Source organism: Capsicum annuum, chromosome 1 (assembly GCF_002878395.1).
Source record: "Capsicum annuum cultivar UCD-10X-F1 chromosome 1, UCD10Xv1.1, whole genome shotgun sequence".
Taxonomy (NCBI): Eukaryota; Viridiplantae; Streptophyta; class Magnoliopsida; order Solanales; family Solanaceae; genus Capsicum; species Capsicum annuum.
The window spans coordinates 151,677,806-151,694,702 of record NC_061111.1 but is presented as its reverse complement, the minus strand read 5'-3'; the positions used below and the strand labels follow the sequence as shown (position 1 = coordinate 151,694,702).

Sequence of the window (16,897 nt, the reverse complement as noted above, 5' to 3'; positions counted from 1 at the left end):
AAAATCAAAATCAGCTGTCTTAAGAGACAAAATAATTGAAATTGAAACTCATCAATTTCTAGCCACTCCAAACACATGGGCTATGGCCTGTAAGTTCTTAGAACATCCACATCTCAAAAGAAATGAAGAAGAAGGTGACTCTTCAATGTCTGAAGAGATGTAATCTATAGCTGTAAAGTCTATTCAGCAAAAGTAGAAAAGGATGTAAAGCAAAAGCATTTAAGTCAACATTGTCGGCATCAGACGACAAAAATAAAATAAAGAAGATTGGACAAGTTGGACCCCACAATCCAAAATCAGCCAATCACAAGATAAAAGAATCTTATCTTATCTTTTAATCCTATCTCGATTGGGATTAAAAGAGAAATATTAAATTATATAGGGACGACCCTACGAGAAATAAATATTGTAATCTACCCCTCCTTACTTCTATAAAAGGAGAAATAGAAAAACTTAGAAGACAGACTACATTTTCTCTAAAATATGTTTTTTTTAGAAAATTGTTAGGTATCTTCTTTAACGAGTGAGTGAGCATTTTCTCCCGCCAGGAAAAAGTAATAATAGTGTGTATGTAAGTATAAAGAAAGATCTGATTAAAGATTTTTCTTATGTTGTAATAAGTTCATGGAATAAAAATTTGTTTTATATACCTTGTCAATCTTTTATACTGGTAAAAATGATGGTTGCGATCATCGGCCTAAACGGAGGAAGAACGGAACAGTAGCCAAAACTGTAGGACCAAGAAGGCTAAAGGGGTTCTTCATAGCCGGAAGGAGAAACACTGCGGTGTTGATACGACCAACGTAAAGGAAAGACGAAAGGTACATGAATATACTCTATAGTCTCATGAACTTATTAGCATACGAAAAATTAGTTTTCATATCTACCTTATACATTCATACATATTGTATTATGTAGTATCTATAGGGAATTTTAAAATCATGAATAGTGTATACTTTTTAATATGAAGGTTATACAACCAGTATTAAAGGAATATCGAAATTAGTTTTGGGAAACCAAAATAAAAATCAGGTTTTACAATCATAATATAAAAATTTTAAAAAATTATTTTAATAAGTTATATAGATTAAAAAATTATTTAAATAATTCTAAAATCAACAGGGTTAGAGTCCTCATAAATGTCTCTCTAAATGAAAATCATAATCTAAAATTAATATGGATATCTAGATTACAAAAGTATAAAAATAAATTAAAACAAATGACTCTCTATACAGCATAATGAGTTATTATACTTGTTTTCTAGATGAAAAAACTTTAATCGCTATTTTAAAAGTGATAAATTTAAACAAAAATCTACAGGAGAAAATCCTTAATAAGATTATAGAACCGCTTGTTCAAGAACAATGATATATCCATAATTATTCTCATATAGATTCAGATGAAGATGACTATTGGCCATATTCTGATGATAATGATTATTGGCCCTATGAATATGATGATGGCTATCATACTGACTGATTGTTGTCAAATTATTTCGCACATTTACCCTGTTTGCGATCAGCATCATTTTATTGGTATCAATATATATATATATATATATATATATATATATATAATATTCAAACTTTTTTATACATAAAATATTAATTATAATCTACTTTTTAAATACTTTTTCAACTAGTTTTAGTAATTTTCAATAATTTGAAAGTATATGTAGAATATATTTAAATTTGGACTTTTAAATTGTAATATTTATCCATTAATTACTAATTAAATGATCCAAAACCCAATCTAAACTTAAAACCTAAACTTTTCACTCTTCACCTCACTTTTTAGTTTCAAGAGAGTTTTCTGCTCTCATTTTTTCATAATTATGATTTTTCATTAGCACATGAGTAAAAACATATTTGATCTAATCTTCGATCACAATATAATTGTAAAAACTAAAGATTATAAAAAAACGAAAAAAAACAAAAAACCCGAAAAAAACAACTAAAACCTAAACCGAAAAAATCAATTTTATGTTGGTTTGATTTGGTTTATAGTTTTAATAAACCGACATAATTGGTTTGATTTTTTTTTAATAAAAAACGAACTAACCCGACCTATGTACACCCCTACAAACAAGTATGACCTTATTCAACGTGTAGTTCATACTGAGTCTACAAATTGATTCAAAATGAGGAATCAAAATGTATCAAAGGAATAACAAATTCATCCAGTAGGAACCAAAAGTACAATGCTTATCAACCAAGAACACTGCATAAAGACATTATAAAGAAGCCAAAAAAAAAAAAAAAAATAGGCAATGCAGCATTTCATCAAACAGCATAGCAAAGCTTCAAGTACTAATGACTGTTTACAATTCCCATCACATTCTAAGCATCTTGTTTACAATTCTTACCAATTACATGTCTCAAAGACAAACCAGAACTCATCTTTGGAATGTCTACCCACAGTGATCTGCATAAATACACACCCAAAAGCTCCCAAGAAATCAGCAGAAGGACACTAGAAGGTGGTGTGAACTAAGAAACCATCTAATCCAAATCTGATGAAGAGGGTGATTCCGAGTAGATTGATTCTTCATCACAGTCATCTCCTGTACTATCAATATCTGAAGATACAGCGAGGCTGTCCTCATGTTCATCGATCCAAGGGGTACGAAAGTCTACTAGCTTTTTACATCTTTCCTCAAGATTACCCTTCAGTTCCACATTCCAACATGCTTGGATTTCAAGGTGCGTTAGTGCCTTACACTCTGTGAGAATAGCATCAACGCCAGTGTCGCTCAACCGGTTGAAAGCGAAGTCAAGGCGCTGGAGACCTCTCATAGTTTCTGCTATAATCAGTGCCTCCTGATCGTGGACATCGGAATCTTCTAAAGTGGTTGGCAGCTCCCACATAGGCATGTTTCTTCTGAGATGAGTCAACGACTTGCATTGTTTTCCAAAAGCTTTCAGACCCTTCGCTGTGATCTTTAAACAGTAGCTGACGTCTAAGAATGTTAAATTGACCAAGGACCCTGCATGCTTTTCCACTACCTCGTCAGTGACTTCACTCATAGGGATTTGCAGTATCTTGAGACATTTTCCACTGCAAAAAATATTGGTATACTCTATAAACTAAGATCATTATAATGACACCCTTGCATCAATCTAAGATAAAGAACCACGAGTCTTGCATAACTAGTCTGTAGGCTATACATGACCTGAGTGAAGTACAGGTAATGTTGGGTAGAACTTCTTGCAAGCCCAAAATTGACTAAATAATACGTATCATACAATTGGATGTCTTATAGTTATTCTAACCTATGCAGAACTTCACAAGAGAATTTATTAGCATAACTGAATTATAGATTAGACAGTTCTGAGCTATTATGTGTCATTTCCTTTCTCCTTAAAAGTGAAACTGGAAAAGAAAAGCACAACAGTTCATATAGAAGACATGTATTAGTGGAATAAGCCAAGGGCACAGCCGAACAAGCTAATTCATCACAATGAAGTTTTATTTTACTGAAACTAGTAGCTTATGTGCAAGTTTTTTGATATGATCAAGATTTAAATTGTCAAGGCATCAACTAACGGAGTGCAATTCAAAAATGAGAGATTTAAATTGTCAAGGCATCAACTAACGGAGTGCAATTCAAAAATGAGGGTCAGTTGATGAAACTCTGGATGGCTAATCATCATTGGTCGTTTTCTTTAAGTTTTCACATTTTGGCCAAATGCCCCTTAACTTTTCTGGTTAGCACCTCAATTAGGGCTGGTACCTATTGAACACTCCAAGCTAATAAATTAAAGTGTACCTATTAAACTCCTCATGACTAACCACTCAAAGAGATACAAAGCGTGAACTACATGCACGGTGACATGGAAAAATTGACAAATAAGAAAAAGCCATGTAGCTTGTCTGTCCAACTAATCAAAGAAATGGCTTCCATACAAAAAGAGGAAACCTATTCCAAGACCTCAAACTTATTCCAACTCCCGCCGAAAAGGGGAAAAGGGAATACAAAGAAGTTTTAACTTAAGAGGGAAGAAATTATAGAATGTCTTATCGAATTCCAAGCTCAATAGATTAAAAAAGGCAATTGACAAATTCTGTTCGTGAAGATATATTATTACAGCTTTTTGTACTCCACATGCTGAATTGAGTGACGAACTACGGCAAAATATGGTTTACAGCTCATAAGGAAAGATGGACTGCATGAGGTTTTATATGCCATTTTCAGATGACCAAAGTTTAGCAAGAAATTGATATTGTATTTTCAAATAGGATTAGGAGCAGAATTGATTGTATATTTGTTGCTCTAGTCCTCTGGACCTAAATGATGGTGGGCTGGCAGCATAGAAGGTTAAGGGGAAAGAGGAAGAAAGAAAAGAAATTTGAAAAAGAAAAAGTCATATTTAAGTGATTCACGAGCTCATCACCAGTGAAAACCACTTTTTATGCCATGTAAGATTTTGTGTTTAACAGGTACACTTTTTATCAAGTTCAAGTATTGAATAAGTAGCAGTCGTTAAGGTATTAAAATGAAAATTAGAGTAAAGTTTAAGTATCGGTCCTAGTTTTGATGCTATCATTATGAGTTAAGTTAACCATCAAATGTTCCCACCTATTGGGAAAGAGATAGAATCACTGGTTGAAGCTGTTGCTCATCACAGAGAACATAACCAATGCATTTTAGTTTGAGCAATCATGTTCGACATCACCGAAGGTATTGTTTGATATTTTGAACATGACGCTTCTTGTAAGTGTCAAACCTGATATTTAGCTGTCTATGCGGGTCACAAATGTACCCCTATATGTTCCTCGCAAGTGTGCCACATGATATAAGAAGTAGGAAATTCCTCACATTGATGAATGAGGTCATCTATAACAGAACTTACAATAATCCCATGTGTTGCAGGCTTCAAGATCTCTTCCGTGTTGTGTAGTGTTACCTTCTTCTAGCTAACTTAAAACATGATTTAGACCTTTCAGAGCGTTCTACTCTTCCAGTACATACCATATTTTACGACTTTAGATGTAGTAATTGTCACTATTCATTTTTTCACCTTTGTTTAAGTCAGCAATTATACTTTTTGATATGAGACAATTTAAGCAAGTTGTTCTCATCAATATTTACTTTAACCACTATATGCATGAGATATTCATTTAATCACTCAAGCAAATCAATTTTCATAATGACATCACATTTAGCGTAGAATCGAAATGGTTGCTAAGTTTCCAATCATCATCCACCATCTAAATATTTAATCAACAAGTGAAAAATATTTCTTAGTGAGTATTTTAGCAATGACTTTCAATTAAGTCTCAGTCCATTTAAATAAAAATAAATTGAATTTGTATAAAGAAAGACAAACAAAACAACTTAATTCATATATTGAAAATAAATTAATAGCAGCAAATTACAAGTCAATTAAAGATAAAATCCCCACACTTAACTTCAAAACAGCGAATATACACCCTAAAAGATTGACTTGTCAAAACCTCATGATAAACATCAATTAATCTACCATCCCAAGGTGCTCGGAGAGAGTCTGCTATCCGAGATTTCAACATAATAAGCCAGTTCAACACGTTTTAATTCAAAAAGATGAATAAATTCAAAGACGGAAACATTATGGGTCATCTTAAAAGACATAAACTCTCTAAGTTTCTTCTCTCTTTCCCTTTGTTGAAATCTCGGATTAGGAAGGTTTAGCTATTTTAGCAGACTTTCTCTGAGAACCTTAGGCAGGTAGATTAACTTACGCTTATCACGAGGTTTGGCCAAGTCAATCTTTTAGGGCGTATATTCATCATCTTGAGGTCAAGTGGGAGAATTTTATCTTTAATTGACTTATAAATTGTTGTTGTTAATTTATTTTCAGTATATGAATTAAGTTGTTTGTCTTTTTTTATATAAATTCAATTTACTTTTATTAAATGGATTGAGACTTAATTGAAAGTCATAACTAAAATATTTACTCACTAAGAAATACTTTTCACTTTTGATTAAACAATTAGACTGTGGAAGATGATTGAAAACTTAGTGACCATTTTGATTCTACACTAAATGAGTCATTATGAAAATTTATTTTCTTGCGTGAGTATATGATATCTCATCCATATAGTGATTAAGTAAATATTGATGAGAATAGCTTGCTTAAACTGTCTCTCGTTAACAGACATGGCATCAAAAATTAAAATTATTGATTTAAACAGATGTGAGAAACTGAATGGTGACAATTATGATATATGGAGTAACATGATATGTACCGGAAGAGAAACGCTCTTCAAGGTATAAATCATGCTTTAAATCAACCATAAGAGGGTAACACTGCACAATACAAGGTATAAATCATGCTTTAAATCAACCATAAGAGGGTAACACTGCACAATACAGAAGAAATCTTGAAGCTTACAAAGCTTGAAAAAATAAAGATCTAGCTGCATATGAGATTTTTCTAAGTTCTATTGTTGATGATCTCATTAATGAATGTGAGGAATTTCCTATTGTTCATGCCACGTGGGCATACTTGCAAGGAATATATGGAGGTACATCTAATATCTATGTTATCAAAAAAAGCATATGGAGGTACATCTATGACCCATCTTAGACAACTAAATATTAAGTTTGGTACTTATAAGAAGCGCTATAATCAAACAACACCTTAGGGTGATGTCAAACATGATTGTTCAACTCAAAATTGTTGGCCATGTACTCTCTGACAAGTAACCGGTTCAGGCAGTGATCATGTCTCCTCCCAATAGTTGAGAACTTTTGAAAGTTAACTTAAGCCACAATGCTAGCATCAAAACTTTCTCTGATGTTGTCTCTCATGTTGATCATGAAAACGAGCAACTTGGTGTTGCTAAAGCTTGTACCTAATGCCTTTGTGGCAAAATCAAGTGCCACAAAGTGTTCAGGTTTCAAGGGCAAGAAGTGTCGGAAAATAACGAAAACGGTAAGGAGGCGGTAGAAGAATCCTCCAAGAAAAAGAACAAGCCAAATTTCAAGAAGGGAAAATGATTTTTCAAGAAGAAAGACAAGAGTAAGATGACGTGCTACAACTGCCAAGTTTCGAGGCATTTTGCTCGTAATTGTACCGAGCCTAACAAGGTAGCATTTCAAAACACATTTGTAAGTACTATATATGTTCCTAGCACTGGTTTACTAACTGAATCTTATCTTGTGCGGATTGTAGACACAGGAACATTGACCATGTTAGTTATGATCGAGGAGCGTTTGTGGAGTTCCGTCAAGTCTCACCTAGATCAAGGTGGATATATGTAGAAAATAAGGCAAGATTTAGAAGTTAAAGAAATATGCATGTAATACCCCGTACTTTTTCCTAGCTTAAATTCGCTCCTAGAATGTCAAGAACTAGCTTCAAAAAAATGAAATCCATTTTATTCATATGGAATTTTCAAGATTTCGACTTTTCATTGCGTAGGAAATTGAATTAGCTTTCCAACAATATAAAATTCGCCCAAATCCGACACCCGGGCGAAGAATTATGGACGTTTTTGTAAAATAGTGTGCCACCTGAGCCATCAACACGTCACGGAGCCAGACAAAATAACAATCGTCAAAATCCAGTGAGCCTCCGCGATCATGGCGCGTCGCGCCAAGGCTCAAAATGGCAATGGTCCTTTTCAGTGTTCCAACGCGATCCCACCGCATCGCGGTCTTCCCGGTCGCAACCAAGGAGGCAACGTAATTCCACCGCGTCGCGCCACCATGCAATTTCCTGGTTGTCATTTTCTAGTGGCTTGGCGCGATAGTGGCGCGTCGCGCCAGGGGTCCTGATCGGAAAAAATTCACGAAAACTTAAAGTTGCACTCAGGGTTAAAACAGTCTTTCCCCGTGTTTTAATTCGTCCAGATATAGGATTTAATCCCTAAAAACGTTTAAACCCTTCATTATTCACTTTTTTCCAAAATCAAAAGATAATTCTCCCTCAAGAAAACAAACCCTAGCTCTCAAGAATCAAGGTCAATCCCAAGAATTTCTCTAAGAACTCCAAGAAACTCTCAAATTAAAGTATGTTAGATGTTCATCCATGGATCCTTACCTTCCATGGAGCCCAAGAATCCTTTTTCAAAATACAAGTTTGGATTTCATGAATTCTATGTTTGAATTTGATTGTATCCATGTTCATGATGTTGTTTGGGTTTTAATCCATGATTTAGATTACAAGTTCCAAGAATTGATCCTAGTATGTGTTGAATTACATGATATTCATGATAAACCCTTCAATTTGCAAGTTGATTGTTGTAGCTATGTTAACCCTAAGTGTTTATGATTTAATGAACCAAGCATGTTTCCCATGTGTTTGATAAATTGTCTATGAGAATGAAATAATGCCATTATAGCAATGCCATTATAGCATACTAACATGTATTCCCCATTAATGCACAAGTTAATGCATTACAAGTTTTTAATGCAATGTCTCTATGAACGAACTATGACCAAGTGAACATTATTATGCTGTGCTTTTATGCTATCGAGTCCTGGGGGTATTTAATACCGGACAATTTAGTTGTTTACCTAGAGCTAGTGTCAGTTACAGAATAGTAGCAGTCATGTCACAATCAGTAGCAGTAAACTCAGTCAGTAACAGAACTTAGGAAAAACACAGTAAACTCTGTATCAATCTAGTCCAGTTCAGAATAATCAGCTCAGTGTCTTTCGGTTAGGAGTAGGATTCAACACCAAGAGAGCCTAGGGATGGCGTCTCACCCGTTAGTTAGGACTAGGTCCCTAGAAGAAAGCCCTAAGTTCCAAAACTACGTAGCCAGCGTAGGTTATGAGATGTCACCCGTCAGATAGGATTAACATACTCAAGGATCACCCGCTAGTTTAGGACTGATCTCAGAGGTCACCCGCTAGTTAGGACTGACTCCACAGCAGTTGTCTTTACCCGTGGCACGGTACTGACACCCTTCCAATTGGGGTTACAGATTAGACCCCAACTCAGTTATCTTATCTTATTTGGGGCATGTCGGTTAGATAATCACCTCCCACAGTTTCAGTTTCAGTTTAGAACTCAGTTCAGTTCTACAGTATCAGGACTGTCAGCTACAGTCGATCAGTATCAGTATCAGTAACTCAGTTATCAGTAAATTTCAGATTATCAGTTACTCAGTTACCAGAATTCAGTACTTAGCTTCAGAAAAGTTCAGATACAGTGTATACCTATGTATGTCCACAGTATCGCATACTCAGTGATTTCAGTAGTATCAATTATTCACGTACTCTCATGTTCAGTTACTCTTTATTGTTTAGTCAGTTATTGTTCATGCATATGAACCCTTGCATTCAGCCATACCTCATTTAGCATACTAGTACATTCCCACGTACTGATCGCATACCCGTTTCTTACGCTATAATGTTTCATATCATAGGTTCGGATGCTCAGGTTCCTGACTGCGTTTAGCCAGATTCAGCCAGCAATAGCAGAGTTAGTAGTGAGTGCTCATCTATCGAGGATATACTTCTATTCCAGTATTTCAGCTTATCAGTAGCTCAGTAGTCGGAGTTAGTTGGGGACTTGTCCCAGCAACTCCACTTTCAGACAGTTCAGATTAGAGGCTTTCAGACTAGAGTTCAAGACAGTATTTAGTTTTACAGATTGTTATTTCAGATGTTATGTTATTTATCAATATTTTTAGATTTTGAACCTTATGGCATTTCAGCCTATTTTCCGCATTTTATAGTATTATTATTCCGTGCTCACAACAAATATCAGTCATGTGTTAGCTTGTGGTCCTTCGGGGTCGTAAGCACCATGTAGCGTTCAGGGTATAGACTGGGGGCGTTACAATGCACTTGCAAAATGGACTTGCGCGGTGGCCTAACTTTGATGTTGCATGGCGCTCTATATACTCATCCGACAAAACTTAGTCTTTGTGTCTGTTCTTTTAGATGTTGGAAATTGGGTCATGGATTGCTCCATATGAGCTGACCCTACCCAATTAGTAGAGATAAGAAAATTAGAAGGGTCATTATATGGGAAATTTTATTTTAACCAGAAAACTCCCACTCAATTGTTGTTCCTGTTAACACCATTCAGAAGATGTTGATCTATATGCAACCAGGAAGGCCAGTTCTATTTCACTAGGAAATAGAACTATGATTCCATAAACCATATGTACCTTTTAGTGTATGCTTTTGGGAGTTACAAGAAGTAGTCTTTTCTCTGTTCACTTTTGAAGAAAAAAAGTGTGATTCTCTTTTTAATCTAAATAGAAGGGGAGGTAGAGGTAAAGAAGTTACAAGATTTCTCCTACCCACACACCCACGTTCAAAATAGGGTTGCAATTATCTTGTTTGTGGTACCTCCTAGTAACCTCTTAGTTATAACTTCATGTAGGTTTATTTCTCCTAACGTTCGAGTCGGGTCGGATCAGTTCACATAGGCAGCCACGAGGGTGTATCATACGCAGCCTTAATTTTTTTATACAAAAAAAGGGTGAGTCTAGTGCACTAAGGCTCTCGCTATGTGTGAGATCCGGGTAAGGGTCTATTCTACACAACCTTACCCTGCATTTGTACAAGAGGTTGTTTCCATGGCTTGAACCCGTAACTTCCTAGACACATAGCAACAACTTTGCAAGTTACTTCAAGGCTCAACTTCAAAATCAAATTGGTTTGACAAGAGGGGTTCCTAATACGTGAGTTTGGCGAATAAATTCACCCATTCAAACACACTCGCGCGCGTATATATAACAGATTTCTCGAAAGTAATGCAAAGTAAATGGTAGGAATGGGTAGAAAAACAGAAAGAAGAACAATACCGATTAGCAGCAAAGGAGAACCCAACATTGCCAAGACGGTAAGTAGAGAGTCTTCGGAATGTAGACCTACTCCGACGAACAATTTTACGGACAACAGGGTCAATTTGGTGAGAACGATTAGCCATGCAACATTTCCGGCACCACCCTTCCAGATCAATCTCCGTCCAACAATTGGGACCAGACACAACCTCCATCCAACACCGGCAAACTAACGCCACACTCCTCACCATCAACTCAGGGGGAACAATCCTGACGAAAATTGAAGCTAATATCTCTGAATCCAACTCATCCCATCTACCTCCGCCGCCGCCGCCGGCTATGCATACGGCGTCGTTTGCGACTTCAACGCATGCCCTTTTCGAGTTTTCCGTAGATTCCATTTGTTTGGACAAAAGGGCTGTGTCGAGTGAGGTATGTAAGTTGTAGCGCTTCGAGTTTTCCGTTGTTGGGGGGTTTTGTTTTTGCTGGCAGAGGATTTAGATGACTCACACGTGTCGAGACTCCTTTCATAGTAACTCATCTAACGGCTGAAAACTGGATCATCTAAGTGTTAGATACGGGTGTAATTTTGTATTCCTTACTCGGACTAGTTTGGTACGTGAGATAATAAATTATTTCAAAATTAATTTTACAATAAATTTATTTTATGACTGAAATAATATGTATGGGATGATTTATTTTGATATTACCTATTCTGAAATTGTAATTTTATTTTTATAATTAATCTCGAGATAATTTATTTCCTACCAAACAATTCTTAAAATTTTTACTACACATAATAGTTGCCATTCATATTTTAATTAACTTTGTAATTTAGATTAAGAGTTCGTATAGGATTAAAATCTGGTCAAATCAACTTTTAATTTTTATTTTTTTTTTAGTTTTTTAGGTCTTTGATAAAATTAAAAAATACTTAAAAAAGATAAAAGTTGATTTTAAAAAGCAAAAAGTGGGAAGTTGGATACCCAACTTTTTATTTTTCAGATTAAAATTATTTTAAATTTGACCAAAATATTTACATTTTTATCGCTTATATTTTTCTTCAATTTCGAAAATACTTAAACTTGAAGCTCTTAAATATATAGTTTTTTTTCCTTTTTCTCACTGCTACTTCTCTTCGTCTCTTTCAATTTCCTCTTCATTTTTCTTCTCTGTTTTCAGCGAATTGGCCACTACATCGGAGGTTTACATATTTTTTTAACATAGTCAAATTGTTACAAGCTTGCAATAATACTATTTTTATATAAAAATGTCCAAAATTTTTTATTTTTTAACATTTAAAAATAAAATAGTAACTTATATTTAGAAATTAATTTCACATAATCACTTTATTGAAAGTCCAGTTAAATAAAAATTATTTTTGAATTAATAGAATTAAAATTATAAATAATTCACTTTATTTGTGGTTTTAATAACTTCAAGGACACTTAAGTCATTTTGACAACAAAAAGATACTTAGCATTACTAGTTTACCAAAAACATCAACAACTTTTTTTCAGTTTCAACACTTCTATCCAAATACTTAGCTACTATAACCACTTATTTTAAGTTTTTAATCATTTAGAGCCCGTTTGAATAAGATTAAAAAAAATAGCTTTTTAGCTTTAGTGATTAAAAATTTAAAATAAGTGTTTATAAATTAAATAGATAAATGTTTAGATAGAAGTGTTGAAACTAAAAAAAAAATTATTGATGTGTTTGGTAAACAAGTGATGTTAAGCACCTTTTTGTTGTCAAAATGACTTAAATGTCCTTAAAGTTGTTAACACCATACATAAGATGAATTATTTATAATTTTTAATTCTAATAATTCAAAAATAATTTTTATTTAAATGCACTTTCTTCGTAAAGTAATTATGTGAGGTCAATTTATAAAAATAAGTTTATTTTAAAATATTAAAAAATAAAAATTTTAGGACATTTTTATACAAAAATAGTATTATATTGTAATATTGAAAGCTTGTAGTAATTTGGCTATGTTAAAAAATATGTAAACCTCCGATGTAATGATGGATTCACTGAAAACAAAGAAGAAAGATGAAGAGGAAATTGGAGGGAAAAGACGAATAGAAGCAACAAAGAGATTTTTTTTTTATATATTTAAGGATTACAAGTTCAGATATTGTTGGGATTAGAGGAAAATATAAAGGATGCAAAGGTAAATAATATGGTCAAACCTAAAAGAATTTTAATCTAAGGGTCCGTTTGGATGAGCCGAAAAAAAATGGCTTTTAAAAAGTTCTTTAAAAGTGCTTTTGAAAGTGCTGGACTTATTTTAAAAATAAGCAATTCTGTGTTTGGGTAAAAGTACTGAAACTGAAAAAAAGTTATTGATGTGTTTGATAAATAAGTGCTTTTAACCACTTGTTTGATCAAAATGTTTGAAATACCCTCATAGTTGTTAATAATATATAGAGTTGATTATTATTATTTTTTATTGCTAAAATGATTCAAATTAAAATTAATATATATATATATATATATATATATATATATATATATAATATTTTCATGAATGACTATTAATTTGTGCGCTAAAAAATCATTTTTTTTAAGAGTTTAAGTGTTAATGTTTTAATGTGTTTTAAGAGTTTAAGTGTTGAATGTTTTAATATGTTTGAAAAAGAGTTATATATAAATCATTTTTTTTTAGAGTTTAAGATTATTTGGGAGACTGCCGCTTTAAGAGAGAACAACTGGTTAGTTTTGAGAGCAAAATGAATATGCTGGAGAGTAAAAGAAAATTAGGGCTACAAAAGGATATATTCGGAATAAGGAACAATTACAGGGGATATATATGTCAGTTACATGATCAACTTAAATTGGCTTATCAGCTCCCCAAGAAAAAAAGTTAGGGAAAGCTACTTTTTACTTTAGGCTTTTAAAAAGTGAAAATTGACTTTTTTTTTAAGTAATTTTGGAAATTATCAAACATTTTCAAAAACGAAAAAAAAGCCATTTTGATAAAAAAAATAAAAAAATTAAACTTATGCAAACACCCTTTAAAGCTTTTTACTTTTAGCTTTTTTAAGTACTTTTTAATTTTACCAAACAACTAAAAAAACTAAAAAAAAGAGAGATTAAAAGTTGATTTGACGAATTTTAATCCTATCCAAACAGACTCTTAATCTAAAAAGCTATTTTTTTTAATTCTATCCAAACGGATTCTAAATATGTTTCTGTTAAAATGTGACAACTAAAAATGGTCTAGAGAGAATATTCTTCATTATTTTATTTATTATTTATATTTATTATACCTTTAAGTACTCTCACATAAAATTTTAAATAATACAATGAACAACAAAAATTAGTAAAAATGCCAATAAAAGAAGATAATAGGAAAAAACTCTTGTTGGCCGTAGTCCGTAGAGTTTATATCCAGTTTTATATGTATATAAAGATTATCTATAGCCATTAAGCATGGAGTTAATAACTCAAATGGTCATTTAATTTATGACTTTTCTCTCATAAAGTCACTCAACTTTGTTTCTTACTTCAAAAGTCACTCAACTTAGGATTCTTCTCTCAGAAAGTCATCCGACTTTGATTTTTTACTTCAAAAGTCATTTAACTATGAATATTTTACTTACAAAGTCACTCAACCTATTTAATTAATCTATTTTTAATTAAAATTTGCTAACATGAAAATTTATTTAAAACTAAAATACTAAAAAAACTAAAAAAAATCATTTGAACCATATCATTACATATTCTCATGTTTACTTTATAACCTGCTGAAATTTAAAAATATCGTAAATAGTTAATATCAATTCACTTATAATGTTAATATTAATTTTTAAGATTTTTAGAAGGAAAGATTACAGAAACTAGCATCCTTAAAACTATAATTATAATAAATAGCAACACTTTTTCAAAATTACAACTTGTAGAAAAAGTAGCAATATTTTACCCACTTCATAGTAATAGAAGAATATGTATTTTCCAGTTGTACATATGTATTTATGAGTAATATATATATATTTGTATATGTATTTATATAGTAACATTTTACTTAAATACAAAATATAATTTGCTACTTTTCGTAATTATGAAACTGTTGCTATAAAAGTTATAATTAAGGCTACAGAGTTGTTATTTCTGAAATTTCCCCTTTTTAGAATCATATTCATTTGTCTGATTAGATTTAATTAACTTCCAACGTGATACTTACCTACGAAATTGATTTTTCAATCGTAATATATTTTTTTGTATTACCACTTGAATAATATACATATGCATCAAATAAATACAATGAATTCTATTCCCACTAAGTTGATAAAAGAGAACGTTATAGATTTTAAACTAAAATGATATGATATGAATTGTTAGCAAATGTTATTAAACATTAGTAACATTATAATATATACACTGCAACAAGATAAAATTAGCAACAAAAATTATACAATCAAATGATTATGATTTTAGGATATTAATTGATGATTTGTATGACTATATATACTTTAGAGTATAGAGTAACCATTGAATAAGAAAATTGATAAAAATAGTAGTAAAATTAAAATTCTAAGAAATAAAGGAGGTATTCTTTCAAACCATTTAAATGAATTTTGGATATGGGCAAGCCATTAAATGGGTTGTTTAAATGATTTTCCCTCTTTCTTATTTCTTAGGAGTAAAATTTTGGTTTAAATAAAAATTACATGTCAGTAAATTTTAATGAAAAAAATTAATTAAATAGTTTCAGTGACTTTGTAAGTAAGACACTCATAGTTGAGTGGCTTTCTTAGAAAAAAACTTATAATTGAATGATTTTTGGAATAAAAATCAAAGTTAAGTGACTTTTTGAGAGAAAAATCAAATTCACCATTTGGGTTATTAACTCATTGAGCATGTCAATTCCACCCTCGGATCATTATACAAGGCGCATGGCCAACATATGGTGTTTATTCATTATAAGATTATATTTACATAGATTGCTACTATTTGAGTAATTGATTGAAGTATTATTCCAACGTTTTCATATAAGACGTTGCAAACAACTTTCAGAAAATGCAAAATCATATTTTTACTGACACATATAGCCTAAGAGAATTTCGTTCGAAGTTTTGCAATCTGTGTCTTATTGAGCAAGAAGCTCTTGGCAAGAACGTCATCTATATTAGGTGGTTCTGAAGCAAGGATGGCTCCAGGAATCGCCATGGTTCCAGGATTTTGACTGTTGTAAAAAGCGAGAAAAGTAGCTTTTTTGTGTCCCACATTATATATGAAGCGGACTACACCTAATGGGAACACAAAAACATCACCAGGATTACCCTTAAAGAAGAGATTTTGAAGAAGAGATTACTCTTAAAGAAGTTTGCACCATCAGCAACAAGAAATCCTGCATAGAGAGTACCCTCCAGCAGGACAGTTATCAGCTCAGCAGCTCGAGGATGCATGTGAAGTGGAACAACGCCCTGAGGTTCCAAGTCGGCACGAGCGATAGAAATACCAAGAGTGTTAAGTCCAGGCATGTTATTAATTAAATTCAGAATCTTTAGTGTAAAACCAAACTTGGGAAATACATTTCCACCAACATTAAGACCTGAAGTAAAAAAATCATCTGCTTTTGCAAGCTTTGGGTCTTTGCAAATCTTCCCATTCACGAAAACTGCACAGTAAAATAAAATGAAGCTAAGCATGTTATTCAGATAATACTTAAAGAGTTAACAAGCTGATACAAATCAGGGCTGTTAACTGGGCCGGGCTGGGTCAACCCGGGTCCGGCCCATCACATCTAACCGGTTTTGTGGGTGGGCCAGGTTAAACGGGTTGGTCTGGTTTCGGGCCCAACAGTAAATTTTAAAAAAAAATCCGGGATCTGCCCACTACACCTAATCCAGTTCAACCCACCTAAACCCGGTCAAAACCAATCCAAAATCCGGTCAAAACCGGTGAAAACCAAAAATAAAAAAATAAAAAAATTCTCCAATATACACTATATATACCTACCTATATACATTTTAAATACGTTAAACAATATATATACACTATATATATAGTATATACTACATTAGAATTTAAAAAACATATACACAATTACACATGTAATCGTGTATACGTCTATACGTTAGTTAAATATATATACTACTCTAAATAAAACTTATACTACAATATACTAATATATATTATAATTTATAAAACATAT

General features: G+C 32.6%; 2 protein-coding genes and 1 long non-coding RNA gene across 3 annotated transcripts; 1 reads left to right on the top strand and 2 right to left on the bottom strand.

Annotated features, from left to right (window-relative positions):
* The first annotated feature begins 405 nt into the window (after nt 1-405).
* Nucleotides 406-4,416, top strand: LOC124887964. The gene is made up of 2 exons (XR_007045627.1): nt 406-821; nt 2,421-4,416. It is a non-coding gene; the product is annotated as an uncharacterized LOC124887964 (long non-coding RNA).
* On the bottom strand, nt 2,278-11,248 carry LOC107854895 (putative F-box/LRR-repeat protein 23). The gene is made up of 2 exons (XM_016699894.2): nt 10,753-11,248; nt 2,278-3,057 (listed from the first exon to the last, which is right to left on the bottom strand). The coding sequence occupies exons 1-2, from the start codon at nt 11,130-11,132 to the stop codon at nt 2,502-2,504; spliced, it is 936 nt and encodes a 311-aa protein (XP_016555380.2). The 5' UTR covers nt 11,133-11,248; the 3' UTR covers nt 2,278-2,501.
* Nucleotides 11,249-15,792: 4,544 nt separating this feature from the next.
* On the bottom strand, nt 15,793-16,391 carry LOC107854921 (germin-like protein subfamily 1 member 7). The gene is made up of 2 exons (XM_047411965.1): nt 16,055-16,391; nt 15,793-15,989 (listed from the first exon to the last, which is right to left on the bottom strand). The coding sequence occupies exons 1-2, from the start codon at nt 16,389-16,391 to the stop codon at nt 15,793-15,795; spliced, it is 534 nt and encodes a 177-aa protein (XP_047267921.1).
* Between the last annotated feature and the right edge of the window lie 506 nt (nt 16,392-16,897).